This window comes from Fundulus heteroclitus, chromosome 11 (genome assembly GCF_011125445.2).
Source record: "Fundulus heteroclitus isolate FHET01 chromosome 11, MU-UCD_Fhet_4.1, whole genome shotgun sequence".
Lineage (NCBI taxonomy): Eukaryota > Metazoa > Chordata > Actinopteri > Cyprinodontiformes > Fundulidae > Fundulus > Fundulus heteroclitus.
Genome location: NC_046371.1, coordinates 15,514,389 through 15,539,077, shown reverse-complemented (window position 1 = coordinate 15,539,077; position 24,689 = coordinate 15,514,389). Strand labels below are relative to the sequence as shown.

Here is a 24,689-nt window from a genome sequence, read left to right as displayed (position 1 = left end):
CTGAATCTGCCATTAAATAGATTTACCCAAAAAAAAGTGTTGGATGGGTTTCTTGTGTGCGAGGCTGTGTTACAGCATTTTAAGGCATTTTTGCACATTCTAAGCAATAGTTTAATTACTTGTGGAGAGCGATGTGTTTTAATCAAGATGTTTAAGCCCACATTTAAATTTCAAATGTATCCCCTCTTTATCTAACATTGCACAAATTAAATACCATTTAAAAAGTTTCTGTCTCTTATTTGGTTGCGTTCGCATTGTGTTCTGTACGTGTTATGTTGGGATAATTAGTTCAACCAGAACTTTAGTTCAACCAGAACCAGTGATAATGAAAGACCTTTAAGCCAGATTTCTGTCCCACGCCTAGAAAGTGATTGCTTGTTTAAATTAAACAAAGATTTGATCAGCAACAATGACTAATGGAGCTAAATTCTATGTTTTAAAGGGAAACATTTTGGCTCTGTTTACAATTTTTTTTTTTTTTTCAGAATCAACGTGTCATTGTTTTTGTTCCCCTTTCTGTTTTCCCTCCAGGAGCAACTCCCTGCATTAAAGCCATCAGTCCCAGTGAGGGGTGGACTACAGGGGGCGCTACAGTCATCATCATAGGAGACAACTTCTTTGACGGCCTCCAAGTCATCTTCGGTACCATGCTGGTTTGGAGCGAGGTCAGTCCATCGATCCGTCTCCGCGTTGTTTCAACTCTTTTAGCTGTGAGCTCCAGCTCCATCGGACTGTTGGAAGTAATTTAACGTGAAAACATACTTTTCTCCATGGTCTGGCTCTTAACTGTGTGTGATCTGGAGTGTGTGTGTGTGTGTGTGTGTGTTAATGTTTCTCTAAATGATGTTTACCTCCCTAATGAGTCCCCACCAACCAGAGACCACCGCCCCTCTCTACCTTCCTCACCCACACTCTCCCTCCCTCCTTATTTCAGAGCACTGATCAAATCAGCACATGTTGATAGCCATCGGCTGAATACTCACACACACACACACACACACACACACACACACACACACACACACACACACAGAGCTCACTATCACAGTTTTCCCCACTCCTCTACAAAATGTTTATTTGTCTTCTGACTCCACTCACGGTGTGTGCCGAGTGACCGTGGCTGCCATCCAACAACAACAGTGTCTCTGTATGGTTGTGTGCGAGCGTATGTGCGTGCGTGCGTGCATATGCGTGTGTCTATTAAGGGGCTGAGGGGTTTGTTTACAGTGTTGAGAGCTGCACTTACACACACTAACATGTGTACAGAGTCTCAGTTCAAACTGACTCAGCTCTCTGAGCGTTCCTCAGGCGGTATTCAGAGGGATTCTTTGCCAGCCAAATGTTTCATTGGCACTCAAGCTGGTTATTGATTCTGAGGCGGGGAAAACACAGTTGGGCTACATCAGTGCGCGGGACATGATTGCACATTTGCCAGTTTTTATTCATCTGCATCTCTGTCCCGTACCTGTGGATTTCTCACCGAGTTTGGGATTTCGCAAGATTTTTTTTTCTGATCCCTTTTTTTTTTCTGATCTCTGATCCCTTAGAAATATTTCAGAGCAGTGATGTCCAAACCTTTGTCACATGGCCCAAAGTCATCAAGTTTCAAAGTACTCTCAGGCTACTACAGCTCAGATTAGTTTGAAATTAAACCTGCAAAGACTTAATTCAAAAGGGATTGAATGTCAAGAATTTTAATGAAATTGACAAAAAGTAGCTGGGATTCTCGTAGAAGACAGAGGTCAGTAAATCATTACAGATCTGAAACATATAAAAGGTTTCAGACTTTTCCTTTATTGTGAGAAAGCCATAAAATTGACAGACATTTGGAGATTTATTGCATTTTTATTTTATTTTTTTTACTTAATCCCAACTGTTCTGTCTATTCCCCGCCCATGGTTGCCAATTTTTTTCATAAGATGTCATGTGTTTTGTCTATATTGCTTGTATTGACTCAAATTTAACACAAACACACACACACACACACACACACACACACACACACACACATAGACAAAACATATTCTCAGCCACATTCACACCGCTCTTCCGCGCTAAGGCCAGCAAACCAAAACCGTTTCTGCGGTGTTCAGTTTCAGGTATCCTTGTGGGATAATTAATGGGTCCCTCCAAGGCTCCTTCTGAGTATGTTTGTGCCCCTATATACTATGAAAGGCATGGTTGATAAAAGAGAAATACTTTATGTTGTGCCTAAAGCTTTTCGTATTGTATTTTTGTCAATAAATTCTCAGTCTAAAATAATTACGAAAAATTTAACATCTGTTTCTACCCTCTGCTGGCAGATACAAATTTATACCATTCTTAAATTAACTCTGGGGACTCAACAAAATCATGCCAAAGGGCCACAAACGGCCCACCGGCCACACTTTGTAGACCTCTGGTTAGTCTGCCTTTTTCTAATTGCTGCTCATTACACAAATGCAGTCAAGAGACTTTGCCAGTGTAATTTTTAATCTTTCTAACTGCTATCCTGTTGCTGCATTTCGTCATTCTTTTTTTTTTTTGTCTTGTTCTCTTGTCCAGAAACTGGAATAACTTTTACTCTTGCTTATTTTTTAAGTTAGTTTTTTTTTTAGTGTGCACAAAGAATTTAGTATGATGGAAACCTGGCTGCCTGCAGGCCTTTTGGTGGTGTTATTGCAAAACAGCTAAATGCTCTTACTCTTAAGTGTTCCTTGTGCAGGCTCAGGGGTGGCCTCGGTTCAGTTTATTACCAAAAATGTATAAAACAAGTTTTTGAAATCCCTCTCAACCACTGACACACAAACACAGAAGGGGTGAAACCCTCGTGAAAGAATGGTTTTCCACTCCATGAACGGTGCCCTGAAGCTGTTCTATTGGACCAAATGAGACCAGCGGGGTTAGTGTTTCACCTTTCACCTGTCTAATGCCGTTTGCTCATCGGTTGGGTTTTCAGTAACTATGCACAGATGCGTAACTAACCTGTGGTGCTGGGAAAAAAAAGGGTTGATCGGACATTTAAAAAAAATTGTATTCCATTGAATGGATTTGACTCCATTCAATGGATGGATGCATAATTGCAGCATGCATAAAGTAAAGAAACAATACATTTTCCACTAAAAAGCACTAGAACAAACACTATAGTATTTGCCCTTTTGCACAGAAATAAACCGTAATGAGAGCTGTTTAAAGCATCTGTGATGTGCCATATAGCTATTTCAGTGGTGTCCAAACTCTGTCCTCCAGGGCCAATGTCCTGCATGTTGTAGATGTAACTCTGCTAGAGCAAACCTGAATGAAATGAATGGGTCATTTGTAGGTCTTGGCAGGTGCTTTGCCCATTTGAGTATGGCCTGCTGGAGAAGGACACATCTAAATCCTGTAGGACACTGGCGCTTAAGTACACCCCTGCACTATTTTCTTGCAAATGTCTATAAACTTGAGCTTCTTTTGTTCTCTATAGTATCTTTAATCTAGCTACTTTGTTTTGCAGTTTGTCGCTTTTTTTTTTTACATTGTTAAACCATTGTTTTAAAACAATAAGCCCCCCTTTACACCTAATTAATTAGCCAGCACAAGGATGGTTCTCTGCAGGGTCTTGAAGAAGTCTTTTGATGCACATCATAAAATTATTGTTAGGTGTGATGGAACAACAGAGTCCCCGACTAGTTTCAGTCTGTTTTAGTCTAACTCATGCACAAAACCTCCAGATTAAGATTGTGGAGGTCCGTTGTTGTGGTGGCAGAATATCAGGGTCTTGGCACCTTGGTGTAGGAGCCTGCTAGTAGACGTAAATGATTTGTGACCCATGCACTTGTCATCAGAGATTTTGAAGCAGGACGGGCCAAACATGCTAAGGCTATGACGTTTTCACCCTTAAACTAGGCTAGCAGTGGCCCCGGGCAATTTATTCTAATGGTCTTGGAAGCAAAGCACAGAGAGACATCCTGTCCTGCCGCTGCTCTGGCTGCAGCCTTAAGCATTTCACAAAGCTGCTCAAACAATTCACAATCTCTACAAGAGTAAACACAAAGCCATGATCCTTCCCATTACTCAGAGATCAGTATGCACCTGGCGCCTTGCAAAATAGAGCTCACAGATGGGTAGAAAGGTTCGCACCTTCAAATTGCACAACTAGGGAGGTTGCTTAGAGACTGAGGGAAGCCGAGTTATTCAGGCTGCAGTTTAAATGCAAGACATCTTTTTTACTCCATCAAAAGGAAAGTGTTGGCATCAAATTAATCAAAGATGAGGAGAGATTTTGGAAGGACTTTATAAGTGCCTCTACTAATGCTGCCTTTAAGCTATTGAAACACTGATGGTGTTTCCTTGCGTTACGGCAAGGCTGAAACTGATGATGGATATAAACCGGGACATTTAGGAGTTTGGAAACATCCCAGTGAAGCTCTGATAACCATGGTGGCAGGGCCGGAGCTCCGCCCACACGCACCACGCGTAGGGCATCAGGTGCTCAGGGGAGCACCAAACAAAGTCATGAGCTGATGAATGAAAAACGGACGTTCATTTCTTTCGTGCACGATTAACACTCATCCATACTTTTTGGATCTTGTCTGCGCCGTAGTTTGAAACCTGTGTAGTTTTCTGTTTCAGGGGTTTCTCCAGTTTCTTAAAAAGTCAGCGAGACAGCTCCTCTCTGTCCCACCTCCTGTTCACCTCTCCTACTCAGTGGAAGGCCCTCAGTAGCAGCTGATAGGGAGAGAAACACAAAGAACCTTTGGAAGTTTTACAAAACGCAGTAAAGCACTATTTCACATGCAGTTATGAGATGACACTAAAGCTCTTTGAGCAAATGAAAAACAGCTCCACTCTGTCCTGTCTTCTGTCTCTCCTAATCAGAGCAGCTGTGGGCGGCACTGCCCCTCAGTATAGCGGCTGACAGGGAGAGTAACAGAAGGACTCTATAGAACCTATGGGGTTTATTTTACTATTGTAGATAAAAATGACGCAGCCAAGCATCAGTTCAGGTGGAGATATTCACTACTGAAGCAAGACTAAACTTCTTTGCGCAGATGAAAAACTGGAAAAATTATAAGTGCAAAAGCAACAAAAACTTGCCATGATCATCTGGATCGGTTCCCTCTGTAAAGACAGACTTTTAGATGTTTTGGGGATTTTTGCATCAAGCAAATAGAACATGTGAAAACAGCACAAGTAATAAGTATTTTTCTAACAGCTAATTTTAGGGTGACTTCTAGTTCTGTATCACACTCCCCAGTGTCACTTTTCATTCATTGTACTTTACTTGTGTCCTTGTTTTAATTCCTCTTAAAATGTGTTGTCTGTTAATGTTCCCAATAGGAATCGCAAAGATCGACGGACAAACAGACAGGTGCTAGGGATGCAATTTATAAATTAATAAGTTAATCTATAGATGATTTACTAATGATTAATTCATAAATGGCCATTGTCTTGAAAAAAAAAAGAGTTTTCTCTTCTATTAAGTGGGTCTTTCCATAACATGAAGGGCTATTTATTTTTACAATATGCTACATTTTAAAAGAGGCACATCATTATATTTTAACAGTTTATTGTGCCAAATGTATTAAATTTGACTGAATAAATAAAATCTGTGGTTTTCCCAGAAGCAGAATGCATTTATTCATTGTACACATGTACAACAAGATTAAAGCCATCTCCAAACACTGAAATATCAATTATCAAAAATATATACAGCGTAAAGAGTGAGAGGTAAGGTGTGCAGAACTGGGTGTTATGTACTTTGCGGAAATAAAATACATTGTTGTATAAAATATGTGTATAAATATTATATTATTTTTATAGATAAAAATCTAAATAATGCACATTGTAGGGTGGATGGATCATGGATGGATACATTATCTAACTTGGACATAGTTATAAAATGTAACAAAACAATAGAAACTAATACGGTCATGAGAATAAAACATATGAAACACTAATAATTCCCATGAAAGCCCTCAACATCAGCTGTCATGTCTTTTTGTATCATGTTACATTTTTTGCGTCATCCCCTCTGCTTTGCTGTCATCACATCTTTGCCTTCTGAGCATTCAGTGAGGCTTGGTTGAGAAACTGACGCTGCTCCGCCAGGCAGCCCAGACGAATGGGAGCTGTATCAAAGAACTTGTTGAGTGTTTATATTCAAATACAGAACCGCATTAAGATAATTTTCCATCCTCATTAAACAGTGCAAAAGTAACCCCACACCAGATTCTGTTTGGACTCCTTCATGTTGCATCCGCCATTACTTTTGTCACTTACTACTACAGTGCTGCTCCACTTTAGATTGAGCGACAGCGCCCTCTTCTGGATGGCGGCAATACTGCAACACTAAAAGAACGCGTGAGTGGATCAGTTAAAGCTAGAGTCGGCAATTTTTCACCCAAAAGTCCCTTTTTGAATAACTGCGTATGCGCAAGACTGTCTTACCTCGCTCTTCCGCTCTTCAGGGGGATCGCATGAAAAAATCTAATCTAAATCTACTCTGGTCTTATATCTTTCTACTGAAGCCTTCCTTTTCTTCTCATAAACATGAACGCAGTTCGCTTCTTGTGACTCTCAGAGCTACAATGAACGGCAAACCACTAAGCTAACTACTAACCTAGCCACTAAGCTAATGTATACATAAACCCTACAATTGCACATACGCATCCAGAAAGCGGAAACACTGGTGTTACGTGAGTGCATCGGAATAATGGCATGTGGGAAAGCCAATAGATAAGGCGATTGAGGGATGGGGGGAGTTGGGGGTGAGAGCAGGAATGAAACTATGAAATATTCCTGTCCTTTGACCGAATGGCAAAGATTGGTTCATTTTTACAGGCCTGAGGCTCCCACAGAGAATGATTATTTAACCTCCTTTTTGTGAAAACATAATATATTAACTAGTTTTAGGGTGGAATGACAATTTTACCCAGTATAACAAAAAGTGTTTCTGAACAGGATTACCAACTGTAGCTTTAATTAGATGAAACATGCTTTAATCAAATTAACCAACAATCGACAATTAAACATTAGTTGTTTATTTGATTGCATCCCTAATAGATACTTTATCCTGAGGGTTAAATTAAGAATAAAATTTTAAATAAACTAAAATTAACTGACAAAAGTGTTGTTGCAACAATTAGTTTAGGGTTTCACCAAGATTTTTATTCCTCCTCTTATAGCAATTATGTTCAGAACATTAAAGTTCAGAAGTTATCTTGGTAATCACAAGAAACACATTGATAAATACTGTATTATTGTTCCCTTTACATGTGTGTGCGGTTGGGGGGCACTACAAAGCCTTTGCGCTTAAGGCACCCAAATGGCTAGCACTGCCCCTGCATGGTGGTAACATTGTGGTAACACAACCGGAAAAGCAGCACAAGTATTTCACCACATGTTCTTTTGTCAATTCCAGTCATCCTCGACTCATACAATCAAAACTTAAAACCTGAGATGCATTGTCTCAATATAAACATTATGTTGTTTCAATTTGTCCCACAGCTGATCACGCCACATGCCATTCGGGTGCAGACACCTCCCAGACACATCCCTGGGGTCGTAGAGGTCACTCTGTCTTACAAGTCCAAACAGTTCTGCAAAGGCACACCAGGAAGGTTCATATACACAGGTAAGTCCAAAGAAACAAGCACAAATACTTGTGTACAAGCTGCTGGCTGAACATTGTTTGGTTTTTGAAAACATGTAATTGCCTTTGTGTTTGAGAAACTGCCTGCATGTGTGTGTGTATGTGTGTGTGTCTGAATAGCATCTCTGAGTTACAGTTCACTCTCAGGCCAGACAGTGTTGAACTAATGACTGCAGATTAGTCAACATTAACGACCCACACTCGTTAGAATGTTGCCATAATCAGAGGCTCGTTAAAAAACCAGCTACAATTAAACAGTCTGCTCTTTATAGGCCCGCATACTGAAACTATTAGTGAAATCATCCAGAACACCCAGTTTACTAACGCACACACACACACACACACACACACAAACACACACACATACATGTTAAACGTCAACATACTGCACACAATGATGAAACAGTGTGTGACTTCTGAGAGGATTGTTCACTGTGAATGAGTGTTTTCCTGCTAAACTGGGTAAATAGGAGGAAAGAGTTGAAGAACGGAAGAAAGCATGGGTGTGTGTATGTTGGGAGGGGGGGGGGGGGAGTTCCACATATATGTGGCAATGGATGGAGATGATGTTATGTCTGCTATTGATCCACTGCTCAATATGGCTCCAACACACCATAATGATGACGTCGGCAGGGGCTGTGAGAGGAAATATTTGCTGCTGTATAAACACTTAGAGGCAGTGGAAATTTAAAGGACTCCATCTATTAGCTGAACATAACGATTTAAACCTGATCAATAAGGATGACGTGCTGGCTAGTGATGGCATTAGTTCCACAATAAGTTGACCTTTGGCTTATCATGTAAAATTTGGCAGTAATAATGTGTCTTTTCAAACTATGTTCCTGACTTTGATATTTTCATTGTTTATTCTTTACCGTTGATTTATAGATGCCCTGATCAGAACTCTGGGGCCAATTTCCGATTTTATGCTTTTGTAAAGGGGCCTAGTGATGTACTATAACCACAAAAAGCCATATATTCATCTTTGAATAAATACATATTCAGCAAGCATTCATCCTGATAGTGTTTAATTAGTATTTTTTTAGCCTGAAAAGACATTTTGCAGCAAGTGTGATCAGCAGACATAAACGTTGTTGTGCCATCTGCTGGCAGTACCGCAGAACTACCAGAACGCAAAATGAGCGACCCCATCGAGCTGCACTGCGCAACAGTCTGCTGCGTGAATGCAGCATAAGCAGCAAAACAACACACCAGCACCCCACCTACTTGAATTGATCTACCTAAAATAAGTAAATCAATTGTTATAGAAATCAACCCAGAAGCATCTCGTGAACATGTGTATAACAACATGTTATGTGGAAAATATAACAAGCAAAGCTAAGCATGAGAGACCCGTTACACTTGAGACGTCAGACTTTAGTCATAAGGTCAATATTTTTAATCATTTGACTAATTTTAGTCAAATGAACAATGTAAGTAAGGATCTGCAACATCCATTGAGAATTATTAAAATTTCATTGATAATCTGGTTTGTGATATACCCCGATTTTTTTTTCACCTTCTGCTTGTTTTTGTTTTGTTTGTTCTTCGTTTTTTCCCATCATCACAACACCCACACCAAATCTGTAAGCTTCCTAACATTTCAGCCACTGAAACCCTATATCAGGTTTGGGCATTGAAGGCAATGGAAGTCCATTTAACTGTCCAAATATAGTAGTTGCATACAGAATATTAATGCATGGTACATAAATTATTATAGATGGCCAAATATTGAATGCAATATTGCAGTGAAATATTTAATTGAGTCCTTTGGGATTGCTGTATTGCACATATTGATGTCGCAATGACAGTTTGAAACATTGTGCAGCCCCTCTTAAAAAATTTTCTTGGACTTGAACCATTGTTGCTTAGGACTATGTCTTATATCAAGATACAGTTTTTAAAGCTGTTTTCCACAAAATGTATTATTTTCTTTTTTGCTGTTTTATTTCTTGGACTGTACATCTCCTTCAGTTCTTGCCAATGCTATCATTCAGTCAAGTGTCTGGAAATGTCTTCATGGTTTATTTTAAAATTTGACCATGACTGGATACGCTTGAGACACTGACAATTATTGTGCTAATTATAATGATGATTCTAAAAAAATTTGATAAAATTGTATAAATACAAGTTTGCATAAATGGCACATTTACAGAAAGAGGACCCTCTATGGCTTTACAGGAGAAACATGCAAAATGCTGATCAGCAGTAATATTAAGGTTTAATTTCTTTACTGCTTTTTAAACAGTAGTTAGATTAAAAAAAGGATTGTTTATTCCAAAACAGATGCTCCTTTTACATTGTTTTACATTTACTAAAAGAAACAAAGTTTATGGTTGAACAAAATGAAAATCTTAATCTTATCTAATCTTAATACATGACTTTATGTTTCTCTGGGTTATACCTGTGAGACATATAGGCTCATTTCTCTTTGCCAAGATGGGAAAGATAATATGACATACTATTCAAGCAAGAAATTGTTTCTTTATCTTCATAAGTCAGGAAATCACTAAGAATGACCTAAATTCTCCTAAATTTACCTTTGGAGCTATAAATAAAATGTTTATACAATCCAGAACAACCAAGGCTGAATGAGAGTCCAATTGTACCTTAGCACAAGAGAGTGGGGGGGTGGAAAGGAGAGTAAGAGCCCTTGAGTGGCATCTTGAGGTGACCAGGTCTCCAAAACAGCCATTTATTCCAATGCTTTTACCAAGGGTGCCAATATATGTGGAGGGTGCTGCACATCAACGGCCGTTTGTAGATCCTGAATAACATCAGTTACTCCAGGTGCAGATCAGAACCAGACCAGAATAATGTTTTAGCTCGATGATCCTGTGGTTTTCGTTTTGCTGGCAGTGTAAGTTGGTTTCAAACGGTGCTTTCTCAAAACCTGCATGTGTGACTGCTTTAATGTTATTCCTCTAAAACATTTTTTTAGACTGACCCTGGGGCTAGCCAGCAGGTAATTGGTCCGTCTGGCATCCAACTCACTTTCCTATTGGACGAGGTTGACCCCCGGTGACCTGGCGATTGGCTGATCGCTTCAACATGTGACCCAGGAAACACAATCCGTTACCGCGGTTGCATGACCCTGCCTCGAGGCTGACTCGTCTCTGGAAGGTCCCGGCAGTGAAAGCTGATTGGCTGCTTGTGGTTTTCCCGTCCTTTTGCTGTGGTTGCCTCTGGGTGTGAGGGCTGCGCCATTTAACACGCTTATGGGCACACACACACACACACACACACACACACACATGTGGAAAGCAACACTGAGCGCCACACTAGCGGGGTCATGTCTTACACAACTTACCACACAGACTTTCAAACAGGGGCAGGAGTTGAAAGTAATTGTAAATCAGACTGATATGCGCGAGAGAAGGTGAGTAGTCTGGTTAACAGATGGTCTACCACATTTAAACAATCCACACAAACACACACACACACACACACACACACGGGGATCTGGTGCCGTACGGCCGCTTCACCCGCCTGATGGGAAAAATTAACATTCTCAACATCACACACTGCTGTGAAGACACTCAACGCTGCAAAGTGACAATCAATAAAAGCTAACACTCACATGCCGACATCAACACACCATCAAGGAAGTAGAGCTGAGATGGGGAGCCTAAAGCCAGAGCCTGGCCAGGAAACTTTCAGTAAAGTATCTCAGAATTTGGGAGAAATCTGACCGTCGTTGTCTTCTTCAAACATTCGAACCTCACTCTTGCAGTCTCAAAGGGAGACAATAAGACGCTCAAGTGTAGTAAAAGAGATACAGCGCCAGAAAGACAGATGGACTTTTAAAACCAGATTGTATAGTATCGATTCCCTCATAAGTGGATCACACATACAGTATAGTGATACACACATGCAGATACACACATGAACAGCCGCGCAGAGACGGCGAAGCTCAGGAGAAAGAGATCTCATCTCATAAGGGGAAGAATGAAGCAATAATTCAGTGGTATTGAACTGCTGGCTGGCCAGAGAATCGATATCACCACACCTCCTCTTCGTTTCCTCCTCCTCCTCCTCCTCCTCCTTCTGCTCTTTTAACATCAGCCCTCTTTGTGCTTTCACCCACCCAGCTTCAACCTTTTGCCTTTTCCCTCCCTTTTTTTTCTTCTTCATCTGTGGATTCCTTGGTTTCATTACTCCCGAAAGGTGATGAGAAAAACACAACTGTACATAAGCTGATCACAAAATAATCCAGATATCACTTCTCTTCTCTATTTCCCCCCCTTCTTTTCTGTATTTTCTCTCCCTCCTCTGTTCACATTTCACGGTGGAGCAGCACTGGATGGTCTGTCCTCATGAAACTTCTATGAGTATTGATCTGATGGCGGCTCTGGACTCTGAGGGAAAGAACAAGGCTGAAGGAGGAAGAGGTGGAGGAGTGATGGGTGAGCGGACGGATGGGTGAAAGTGGCAGAAGGTGTAGTTAAGAAGGAGGAGGCGGAGCAGGGAGGAGATGAAGCAGAAGACAGGGGTGATGGGGGAGGTAGAGCAGAGTTGGAGGGATTCGTGCTGCGATGGTTTCAGGGGAGCGGCAGGGAGGCAGAATTTGTGAGAGGAGACAGGTTCGGGTCTCCGTGTCATTTGCTCGGATGAAGTGTTTGTGTTGTGTTTTTGTGAACCGTGCGCCACGGCAACATATTTATGGTTGATTTTATGTGTTCTGCTGGAGTTGTTCTTGCTAAGCAAAACAATAAATTTTACTCCAAAAAAACATCTGCTTTTCATTTGTTCTAATCTGGAAAATAAGCACTGCCCTTTAAAATTGAGGGGGGGGGGGGGCACACAATAAGTGTTTAGGGCATGTGGGTCAGAGTTTTAATGGGGAGCATGAATTTACAAGCGCTTTTTAAATCTGATGCCTAATGAACTAGACAACTTCTGCTCCCTCTGATGCTGATTCTGTTTTTGTACAGAGGGGAAATCTGGCCATAAGCCTGCATTGTTAGCGCTTTGCAGTAGTATACATACCATGTCATTTACATGCTGTGGACGAGCACACATAGGGTGTTTTATTAAGTTTGACAAAATGACTATGTTTTGGGTTTTTTTACAAATAAAACTCTGAAGAGTGTTCTGTGCATTCGTTGTCAGCATGACGCTGCCATCTCCAGGTATTTAGGGTGACGTACAATGTTAGCGTCCCACCGCACATAGCATTTTGGATATATGGGCCAAAATGTGCAATATTGCTCTGATCTAACCAGAGCACCTTCATACACGTTTGTTGTGTCTCCTACGTGGCCTGTGGCAAATCACAATTTCTTCCTCTCTTCCATGAAGGCTGGAGTTGTGAAATGCACAAATAATTGTTGACCTGCCAGCAGTTTCTCCCACCTGACCTGTAGATCTCTGCAGCTCCTCCACAGCAACCATCGGCCTCCTGGCCGCTGACTAACGCTCTACTTGCTCTTTATGGTCGGCTTGGAGCTGTTATCTGGTTTCCAGATAACGGATTAAACAGTGAGCCATGAGATCCATGAGATGTTCAAATTGGAATATTGTTTTATGACCTAATTCTGCTTTAGACTTCTCCCCAACTTTCTCAGTAACCTGTCTGCTGTGCTCCTTGGTGTTCATCATGCAGTGTGTTCTTTAATGCTCTCTAGCATCAATAGCTCTGAGACCTTCACAGAACAAGTGAATTAAATAACACACAGGTGTATGGTGTAAACAGAGTAAAAGGGGGATGATGCAAAGGCACTCTATACTGTTTAGATTTTAATTTGGCAAAAAATGCATAAACCATGTGTCCTTTCCCTTCCACTTCACAATCATTTGCATCTTTGTGATAGTGGATATGTGATAGTGGGACTATCACATCAAATCTTTACTAAAATACTTTAAGGTTCGTGGGAAAGTGAAGTAGTTATCAACTCTTTTGCAACACTGGAAAAAGGAGAACTAAAAGTAAGCCAAATTGTCTTGGAATGGGTGAATTTGTCCTTCATTTGAGCAAGTAAATAACATCATCTGCCAATGGAATAAGATGTTTGCCCTTAAAACAACTCATGTCATCATCTTATTTCAAGTGCAGTAAATCTAATCATCTTATTTTATGGGTCACAATACTCATTCCATTGAGAGATAATCTTATCTACCTGCTCAAATTAAGGACAAATACACTAATTTCAAGAAGATTTTACTTACTTTTAGTTCCCCTTTTTGCAATGAAGGCATTGTAAATCCATTCAGGCAAATTTTCACACATCATTTTGTTCTTAAGGAAACATTGTTCCATTATTAATGAGCCAGTCAGAGAAACTTTAGGCCTAAATCATTAAAACTAATCTGTGCTGTGTTGTGATATATGTGCTTGTCTCTTTGTCTGTGCGTGTTTGTGTGTGCCGTATTAGCGCTGGCATCGGTTAAGCGTCTCCAGAGATGCTCAGAGAGGGGATCTGACACTGGCAGTTGATTCTGACAGTTGATATCCCGCCGACTGTTAGGCAGCTGTTTTTCTAACTTTTTTGTTTTTCCTCAACCATGACTGAGTGCTCGTTTTCAGTCTTTTTTTTTTTGTTTTTTGTCTGTTTACCAAAGTTCTTCCTCTTTACTCCTTCCCACACCCTTCTTCTGACATTCTCATTGCTTCTTTTAAGTCTTTCTCTGTGTAAAAAAAAAAAAAAAAACACATTAGTCTTTTAATAAAAACAAAACAAATTTAGATGTTTATGTATAAAACAAGCAAAAGCCAGTGCAATAGAACAGTTTTGGGATATCTTCTAAATAAGTCCACTGTCATTCCTGTCGTGGCCTTCAAGTGCAAAAGACAATAAGAAACCCACAACACAATTAAAGAAAATACAATGTTTGAGGTGACAAAATGTCAGAAAGGTGAAATAGATCCAAGTTTAACTGTAGAAAACCAAAAGAAGAGCAGAATCACTGACAATATTTGCGCTTTGCTTGTTGTTGTTGCTTGGATATATCACTCAGAATCTTAATAGTGTAATCCACCTATTACAGAAGGAATATGGGTCTTTATTTTGGAAAACATTTTGTCAAGATTAAATTAAAAGGTCATTGCTCGTGGTTAAATCGATACATTTCTGTTCTAACTGCTCCCTTGTGTCAATCTTTTTTTTTCTGTCTACTCTGACCCACCTCTTTTGACTATTTATTCATGTCCATGTAATTACCACATATGAATCGTAAAACGTGCCCAAAGGGCTTCCTTAAAGTACATGGAAATGCTGCCCATGACGGTTCAACATCTGGACTATTTAGAGCTTGTGATTTATAAAGTGGTGTTTGCGAACAAATAAGGCGGTTTAGGACGTAACAGAAACCAGAGACTTGGGTGTGATGTGATGGTAACACAGACATATATCTAAAAAGCACATGCTAAAAGAAGTTGCACAACAGCAAAAAGGACATTCATCTGCAAGTAATTTATCAATGCTGGCTTTGGAAAGTACCAAACATCACCACTGCAGCTGCACTCTTGGACTCCATGCACACAGACACACCCCTTTGCTTCCCACACGTCCATATATTAATCCGGTTTAACTTTCCACCTCCACCTCTCTCATTGCTGAACTCTCAGGGTTCAACAATGTGGTGATGACACAAGCTCAGCATCTATCAATAAACTGAAAATTGCAGAAATACTCCTGACACCCATAAAGCCTTTGAAGATTATCTTGACGGACAGAGCTTTCAGAGCTCCTCTTGATTGACGTATTGATTGGGTAAAGACTTTGGAAGAGGGTAATTGGAACATTAAAGGAGCCCTAAGTGTTCTTTAAAACCTCTTCTGATTTTACCCGTGGTGCCATTATCGTACAGATGTTTTTTGACACTATTAGCTTTAACCTTCTTAGCATATATATATATATATATATATATATATATATATATATATATATATATATATATATATTTATATGCCAGCTTTGCACATCTATTCATGTAACTTAACGTCCGTGGGGATGTTTGTTCGACGAAACATAACTGGGAACTTGGTGCAGCATTGAGGAGTTTGTTAGTACAAGTGCTCAGGTATGACTTGGTCTTTTGGGAATTTGATGGAGGAGTGGCCTCATGCCAAGACTTTGGTCCATCACAAGCAAACATTACCTGCAGCTCTTGAATTTGCCCAATTTACCATAACCTTTGACAGTTCAGCTCAACATCCTGTCACATTTCTAGTTGCGATAAAATCTCACCATGCAGCATAAAAAAAATATTTAATTTATACACTGCATTGCTGGTTGAGGAGTTGCATGGCCACCTTGATACTGAGCATATAGATAAATTGCTGGGCTGTGAGTTGGCAGCAGACCAAAAATTGATCTTAATCCAATGTGAAGGGGGTCTAAATCTGGGTGCTTTTTGCATTTTCCAAAAGTGTATTCATTTTTTGCTCTTGTTTTTAATTGTACGCAGTTTGTTCATTTCTGGATAATTTTATTTTCTTCGTATTCTATCTGCAATAATTAGCTTTAAAATTATAAATGTAAAGATAAAATCTCTTTTATCAGGAATGCCGCTGGGTAAACACTTAACACCATTCTCGTTATTTCAAATTTGACATTATAAAAGTATTCTCTAATAATATAAAATGTTTGTCATTGACTGGTCCATTTCTTAAATTCTCGCAATTTTTCAGCTTCTGACTAAGTCAGTAGAAATTTTAATGATTTAACAACATCTTTGACTTTTTCCGCTTGTATGATGCTTATGATCAATTTCTTTCGATACCTTTCCTGCTCACTTGAGGGGAAAAAAGGAAACCGTTCCATCTACAAGAATCTACCTCCTCCTGCTTCAACCAAAAGATCAAAGTGATCATTTAATGATGTCTTTTTCCTCAGCGAATGATTCACATATCCAGATCTGAAAACATACGGACCACTTCTCTAACCAAAAGGTTGTATAAGCTTGTTTAAATGCATAAATGCAAAGCAAGGTTCACCATTTTCCAACGTAGCCCACACATGCAAACACCTTCAGGTAAAAGTGTGGAACTCGTAAACAGAATTTGAAGTGATTCTTTCTCCTCACTAGTCAGAAACCCCCCCCCCCCCCTGCTGACTGCTGCAGATGTTGGGTTTCTGTGTGTTAATTAGGTTTGCGGAATACCAGGAAGCACAGCTTTAAAGGTGCAACGTGTAACATTTTGAAACTAGGATAAGCAAGCTTAGAAACCAGACAGATGAAAGATGCTTAACAAGCTAAATTTCTTGTTCATATTTAATTAACCACGTGTAACGCACAAGAATCAGGGTCTGCAGCATGAAAAATGTTTTTCTCTCTGAACGTTGATGGTGAGATGCAATGTCCGCCCATTAGCTCGTTGATCGGTCGCATTCACCAAATTATAAAATATGTGGAATCGGTTCAAATTTGCTCGACATTAGTGGATTGCCCTTGGCAGTTAAACAGAGCAGAAGCTTTTGGACACAACAAAGAGGGCTAATGACGGACCGCTCATGGAAAATATTTTTATTCTGGCAAGCGGAGGGAATGGGGAACTTTTGATGCGACTGCGCTGGAGCTATTAGTTGTTTTTTTTTTTTTTTTGGAAAAGATCTTGAGGGTTTACAAAAAGTATTTATAGTTACATTATTAAATGCCCTTCTCTACTCTGTTGATTTATAGAACCACGGTCAGTGCTGTTTTTACAGTTGCAGCTGGAAGCCATGTTGGGAAAAGCAAAAATATTTTTGAAAACTGAGTATATCCGAAGTTAATGCAGAACACTATGAACTAAGTGTACCCCTAGATTTTTTTTTTTTTTATGCAATCTTAATCCAATCTGCTATCCATGTTGAAATGTGAAGTCATAGAAAGGCCTGTGGTGACTTATTGTATTTATTCCCCTTTGGGCAGATTTTGTCAACCGTTGAAGACATCTCTGATCACTGCCCATCAGATGATATGCATCCATACATCCTCTTTTTTACACAGATAGATTTTAAGCTCCATGCTGTGTTCTTTACATATGCTGCCTCTGGGCTTTTTAGGAAATACGATATACCCTTCTACTGCTAGTTGTTGACTATTTCAGACATGCATTTCTTTGCCTTAATAATATAAAATCATGGCTGTAAAGTTGTTTTGGAGATCAGAAACTTTAGAAAGCTAAGACATGTTTGCCTTTAGCTTCATACCACTGATCATTTAAAAGGAGGAAGCACTAAATAAATGCATGTGCAATTTACAAACTTATGGAGCAAGCGCAGAAAAGCCTACAGCTCTACCCATACAAGAAATATGATATCAGAGCTAAGTGTGCACTGCTTACTGTCATCTCCATTACGTTTTTTTTTACTCATCCTCTTTCTGTTCCTCTCTTTTCTGCAGCACTGAATGAACCAACCATCGACTACGGTTTTCAGAGGCTTCAGAAGGTTATCCCTCGGCACCCTGGGGACCCCGAGAGGCTTCCAAAGGTAGCAGAAGTTTTTAGCTTGATCTTTTTCCAAAGTTAAGAAGAAAAACACTTCTGAAGAAAAGTGTGACTCTACAAATAGGAAGAAATCTCAGTTAGAACCGTGCTAAGTTGCTCGGCATTCAAAGAACAAACCTGCTGAGATAAACATATAGGGACAGAATGCTTGCAAAAAAATATTTTCACGTTTCTCTAAGCAAAATATGTGTTTTCAAATCTCTGGTGGGTTGTGCTTTTAGCGCTCAACGAACTGTCGGTGTGTGAGCTTCGTAAAAACAGATCAGAGAGTCATATCGGATTGTTTGTTCGTCAGCTGTAAATCAAAGAAAGTGCTTAAAAGATCACCAGATGCAAATAATTAACAACAAACTGTGAGCTGTGCTTTCATACCAAATTCTGTCATCTTGAGCTGTACGTGCAGCCAGATTCTCCTTGCAGTGCAGCTTTTGTTATATGCGGGCTCTGTGACCTGATTGAAATTTGAATTTGTGCATTTGGGAGAGGTGGGGGTGGGTTCTTGGCGGCCTCCTGAAACAGCTGCTCCTAAGTGATTCCCCTTTTGGTACTGGAGCCGGTCCAGGGAAGGCTGTCTTTGGTGTGACATCAGGAAAGAATGGGCGCTGGTCATGATGTGATGATGTGTCGATGTTGTGATGTCAACAGAATCGTGCCAACACCCTGCATCCGTCCACATGTGTTAGCAATTGCGTGTGGTGTGCATCGTGATCGTGGGAACGTGTGTTAACACAGAAACACACCGAAACAGTGTGTGACAGTCTGCTGAAGCAATGCCATGAACCTTTCTGCCTTTAGAGAAATGTAAACCCTATGTTCTTACAGTTTTTATATCCCCAGTGTGGGTTTTTATCAGGGATCACCATTCCTTCGGGGTGTGAAATGAAAACTCAAGATCCCAAAACCCTAAACGTACATGTCAGCTGTGCACGGAGTAAGCGCTTTAAGAAAACGTGGCCATACTTTCCAGCTGGTTTACCTGACTGGCCTCTTGTTGAGAGAAAACTGCGACCCAACATCAATCCAAAACCGTCCCAGGCGCCTATAAACGCCTTCAAGCCACAAACTGTGGCTGGGATAACTGGCAGCAAATCGTTCCCATCACCGTACGAGAAATCTTGGCCCTTCTCTCTTTCTCTAGTCTCTTTAAATGGATAATTTAAAGTCATACCACTGCAACTCAACCAAAGTACAGCGATGGGAGTTCATTCTGACGTGATTTCACGAAGCGAAGGGCGGACATCCTCCATCAGGTAGAGACCGTTATCCATCGCTCGATAAATTACAGGAACTCATTCAGTTCCTGAAGAATCCATGCACACATAGATTATCATACCGTTACCAGCATATTCAACTTCTGGAATAATGTTATTTTTCTGAAATGCTTCTTATTTATCCGACCTTTTACACCTGTACGTTCTACCGCGTGATCTTCGATGTCAGGGCACGGGTTCCTAAGGCTACAAGGAATGCTGCAGGGGAGCGTGCTTTTTCCTGCCGTGCCCCATCTTTGTGGAACAATCTGCCTCTAGACATTTGTCAGGCATGCTCTGTTATATTGTTATATTGTTTTATTTTTGGTATTTCCTTTGTGTTTTTAACCTGCCATTACCTGTTTATGAATTGTATTGTTTTAATCCTTGTTTTACAAATTTTATCACCTGCTGTTCAGCACTTTTTTGACAGCGCTTTATAACGGTATATTATATATTATTATTATATATTATTAACAATAATAATAATAATAACTATTATTATTATTATTATTATTATTATTATTATTATTATTATTATGTGCTAGACATTACAGCACACTTTCCACAAAGTCCCCTTTCTTGTGAGTGCCAAAAGTCTTGGGGACCATCAAGATGTTTGTTTGGGCTTGATGAGGCATACCATGGTGCTCTTTATGGTCAGCAGTCTTGTGGTCTCTTGGATGAGTTGTTGCTGCACTCCTGGAGTAATTTTGATAGACTGACTAGTCTTGGGAAGGTTCACCACTGTCCATTTTTTCTCCATTTGTGGATAATGGGTATCGCTGAGGTTTGCTGGAGTCCCAAAGCCAAAGGCTTGTTTCCTAGTAATTTCTGAATTAATTAATGGCATAACGTATTGCTTGTTGCGATTTTTAGCCTATTAAATATTATGAGACAGGTCTTATATCAGTGGTTTCTTGATTCTACAGCTGAATCTCTGTTCAGAGCAGTATCATCTTGTTCAGGTTTGACATGTTTAAGTATTTTGGATTTTGAACCTTTATGGGTCAAATGGACTCCAGATTTCTTAATAAACATTAAAGTAGCCCTTTAATTTTGCAGCTAATACAAATGATAACATAATTTATCAACTCCAGTGTCATTAGTCACGCGGAGAGTATGGGCATGTCTTGTGCAGCGCATACACAACATGGGGGGTGTCTGCACCCTAATGAGAGACATGCAGATAGTCATTAGAAAAGGGGACATAAATCCTAATATTGCATTTTGAAACTTGAAGTTTTTTCATTTAAAGCAGCACTGTTCGTAAACTTTGTCTTTCTAGGTCATGTTTTTTTTTTTCTCCCGTGGTTTTATTTTGAGGACCATCATGTAACCCAAGATATTTCCAGGCAAAGCCGCAATGAGAACAGCCATGCTGCTGTAAATACGGAAATCGATCAGGGATCAGGTTTTACCCGTGCTGGAATGATATATATGATGACTATAATTTGAGCCAGACCTGGTGTTACTTTTAGAGGGGCTTTTTTCTTTTTTCCGATGGGTTCTGTACCAGGTTCTGTGGAGGTATACGAGCAAAGTGCTGTAACTGTTTATATCAGTACTGTGACAGAATTTTGAGTCTGAGTTATTTCAACATTTTTCTGCTTTTGTTCAACGTGGAAAAACTGAATAAGTGAGTGTGTTCGCTGGCATCTGATGAACTCTTGGCTGCCTGTCGAGTGTTGACTAGTCAATGTGTAATTTCCAAGATTGTGTCGGCGGCACCACACAGACGACAGACAGACGGGGCAGTGGAGTGTGAGAGAGGATTACCAGCGAACAGCCGATTCTATAATTGTTCAATGAACATTCAGGGGATTTTGCTGGCAACGCACACACACTAATTCGGCTGCCAGTCTGTGTCACTGTGATCTCCTCAGCATCACTCCATACTTGACACATGCAGTTTGCATAGGGATGGCCCTTACCCTGTTGGCACACCGCGATGTTTCAAGGAACTGTGAAGGACTAGATTTTCTACCTTGAACCCTTTTCATTTGACACTTATTTCATGTAAAGGTCAAAATTATTCACAGTGAAATTGGGATGCTGCTTTAGGAAGCAGATACCTCATCGAGTACAGTTACAATCTCAGCGTGCTCATATACAGATGAAGCCAGATGTTTACATGTGACTCGTAGCCATTTTTCTCACGGCATTAAATCTGGTTATTTTGGAAGACTACAGGTATTTCTATTTGCTAAATACCAGAATAATAAAAGTGTGAATTTTTAAAACTGTCTTCAAATTCAGAAATGCTCCATACATCTCTCTAGTATTTGCTGGTATAAATTGCCTTTTAAAGCAGTCGTCTCAAACTCCAGTCTCCGAGGGCCCGGTGTCCTGTGACATTCTCTGCTTTCATGCACCTGACTCAAATATGAGCTCATTAGCAAAGCTCTGCAGAGCTTGACTCCATGCCAGCGAGGCAGTTTAGCCATGTGATTCAGGTGTGTGGGGCTGCTTTGAACTGTGCAACACAAAGTATTTTTAGATGCATGCAGGAAAAATGTTACAAACCACAACAATTGAGTAAATTGGATAATAAAAAAAGAAAGAGCACATAAACAACACAACCTCAACATAGGCTAAATTTAAAAGACGATTTAGAGATAATTCAACAGAATAGGTGCCAGCTATTCAAAAGCTCCACCTCCAAATCTTTATTTGTAAACCAGAGAACAAGACTGATGACACATAGTAATCGGATCTTGTATATTAGGTCTGTGCTCTGCCACTAAGGGCTTCATAGGTAATAGACAGGATTTTATCATTCAGAATTGTACAGGTAGGGAGCCAGCAAGGGGAGAGAGTTCTCCTTACAGAACAAGTGAGTGTTATTTTCAAACAAGTTGCACTGCAAAAAGGGAACTAAAAGTAGGTAAAGTTTTCTTAAAATTAGTATATTTTCCCCTGATTTGAGCAGCTAAATAAGTTTTTTGCCAATGAAATAAGTAATTGTACCCCTAAGATAAGATCATTACATATCCGGCACTTGAAATAAGATGATGGAGATGAAATTTTCTTATTTTAAGTGCAAAACTCTTATTCCATTGGCACATAGTTTTATTTAGCTGCTCAAATCAAGGAAAAAGACACTAATTTCAAGAAAATTTTACTTAATTTTAGTTCCATTTTTGCAGTGTGTAAGGTTTTCATTTAGCTGTCTGGACCAGAAACAAATGTGTATTGAAAACTTGGAGACATTGTTGGAGCACTGAACTTTCAACACCAAATGGTAAAAAAATTTAAATAATATGCCAAAAGTAACGTACCCTGTCCTGATGCAGCAGAGCACTGTGAGCTCTACCCCCTTCACCCCAATATACACACACAGACACAATATAAAACGTGCACATCAACGGTAATAGGAAAGAACATGACAGCACCCGAAATGGTGATTTAAAAATGGAGTCATAAATGACGACACGCAGACAATAATGAAAACAAGCTGAAGCAACCGGACAGGCTGTGGGAAACCACAATAAAAATGTTTGAAAACTTACGCCGACGCTGAACCCGTTGGGTGCAAAACCCTGAGGAGTGTTGACATTGTGACACACAAAGGGACTGGTGATGAACCCGATGAACTCACGATAAGCCGACCACTGATGAGCGATATTTCAAATGGGTGACACTTCAGCGTACATTAGATCTGGTTAGAGTTAGGCGGCTTCCTCTGGTGACTCACACGGCTGACATCGCTATGCACCACATTTTACTGATGTCATACCTTCACGAGGTCACATCACTGGCATCACCAAGATGAGTAATCCCTGTGATTGTGAGTAATGCAGGTGATGCATGAAGATATACCGTGCCTTAAACCGACATACATGCTGCACTGCATACGCCTAAACTGACTTCACCAACAGGGAGGGACGACGAAATCTGAAACCGCCATCTCACAGCATAGCAGACGATTCCCGAAGAATATTTGTGGACTCGTGTCGATACCTCTTCCTATGTCTGCAATTGTCCCACGTGAAAAGCATGACATCATATCCATGTGAAGGGCGACCCTTCATGTACAGCATCCCTAATGGCCCATTAGAAGCGGATCATGCTGCTAATGTACCAGCATTAGGGAGAAATAAGTCATGTATGTGTCATGTATGTGCTTGTTAGGCACTTGCACGTTGCACACACATGTGACCCCCCCCCCATGGATACTCAGCCCAACATTTCCTGGTCCTAATGCGTGTGTGCGTGAATCTTGTACGGTTATCATATTAGCAGAGCTCGTTAATCGGGCAGTAAAAGCAACCTGGCTACTCCAGTGAGCCTTTTCCTCTTCCAGCAAATGACTCTTCTGTCTGACTCTCGGTTTTTCTTCATATTCTGCGGAAACAGATCACAGTAAAGGTTGAAAAGCTCTTGGAGGAAGGTTATGCAGACTCTGGTGAAACAGTCAGGTAAATAGGGACGTAGAGATAAAAGTTTTTCGACAGACAAGAAGTGACAGATGGCTACGCGTCAGTTAAATATACCATAAATACGTGAGAATTGACAGAACACAGAGGGATGACATAAAACAGGCTGAGATTAAAGCTTTAGAATAATGCTTTTCTGCAACTGCAGTAAATTAGGACACTGGCATCTGTTTTTGAAAGTTGGTTTCTGTCGCTCTTGTCATGATTCTTATTTACAATGTGCAATAACCTGATTGCGCAGCTGAAGGATAGATATGTGAAAGTGAAAGTTTATGCCCACGCTCAAGTGTTCATATGTTCCAAAAGTCTTTGGAATTATGTAGTTTTGAAAAATAAGTGCCTGATGCTATCTATAGTTCTCCGCTAACAGCTTTTACCATCATTAAGAACAATATTTCCACAATGGGTTTTGACATTGTTTCATATTCTGTATATTTAAATATCTTCAGCAAACAGATATTCATGCACGCACTGCTACGTCAGGACAATTTAGAGAGACCAGTTCGTGCACGTAGGGGAAAAACATGCAAACACCATGCAAAAATACAATGTGCAGATTTCTCAACAAGGAATCTTCATGCTTTGAAGCAACAGTGCAAATCAGTGCCCCACATTGCAATGGTTATCATGTTATGAATACAAATTAAATACCCATATAGACCATAAGATTTATAAATTAAAGCTACAGGTCTGTTTGAGTAGACTGTCAAGATAATTAAATGCCTGGACCATTGTGGTATGGTCAACAAACCAATTTGTGGTAAAATGTCAGTAACTCAAATTGCAAAAGCTTGTCTGAAACAGAAATGTTCTTCACGCTGCTGTTAAGTTTTGGTTTTGCAGCAAATATACAGAGTATGGATTCTCAAATTCACTATTTGTTGCAGGTTTTTTTTTTATCAGCTTCATAACATAGATGACTCCAGCAAGGCCAAAATCAAAGCTTTTTG

At 40.1% G+C, this 24,689-nt stretch overlaps 1 protein-coding gene across 2 annotated transcripts in view; it reads left to right on the top strand.

Annotated features, from left to right (window-relative positions):
• The window catches only part of LOC105920574 (transcription factor COE1-A), a 129,361-nt gene that overhangs the window by 87,870 nt on the left and 16,802 nt on the right, over positions 1–24,689 (top strand). For both annotated transcript variants that reach the window (XM_012856177.3, XM_012856176.3), the window contains exons 9-11: positions 532–665; positions 7,471–7,597; positions 17,945–18,033. In XM_012856177.3, the coding sequence (XP_012711631.1) occupies positions 532–665; positions 7,471–7,597; positions 17,945–18,033 (350 nt within the window). The remainder of the gene's footprint in view (positions 1–531; positions 666–7,470; positions 7,598–17,944; positions 18,034–24,689) is intronic.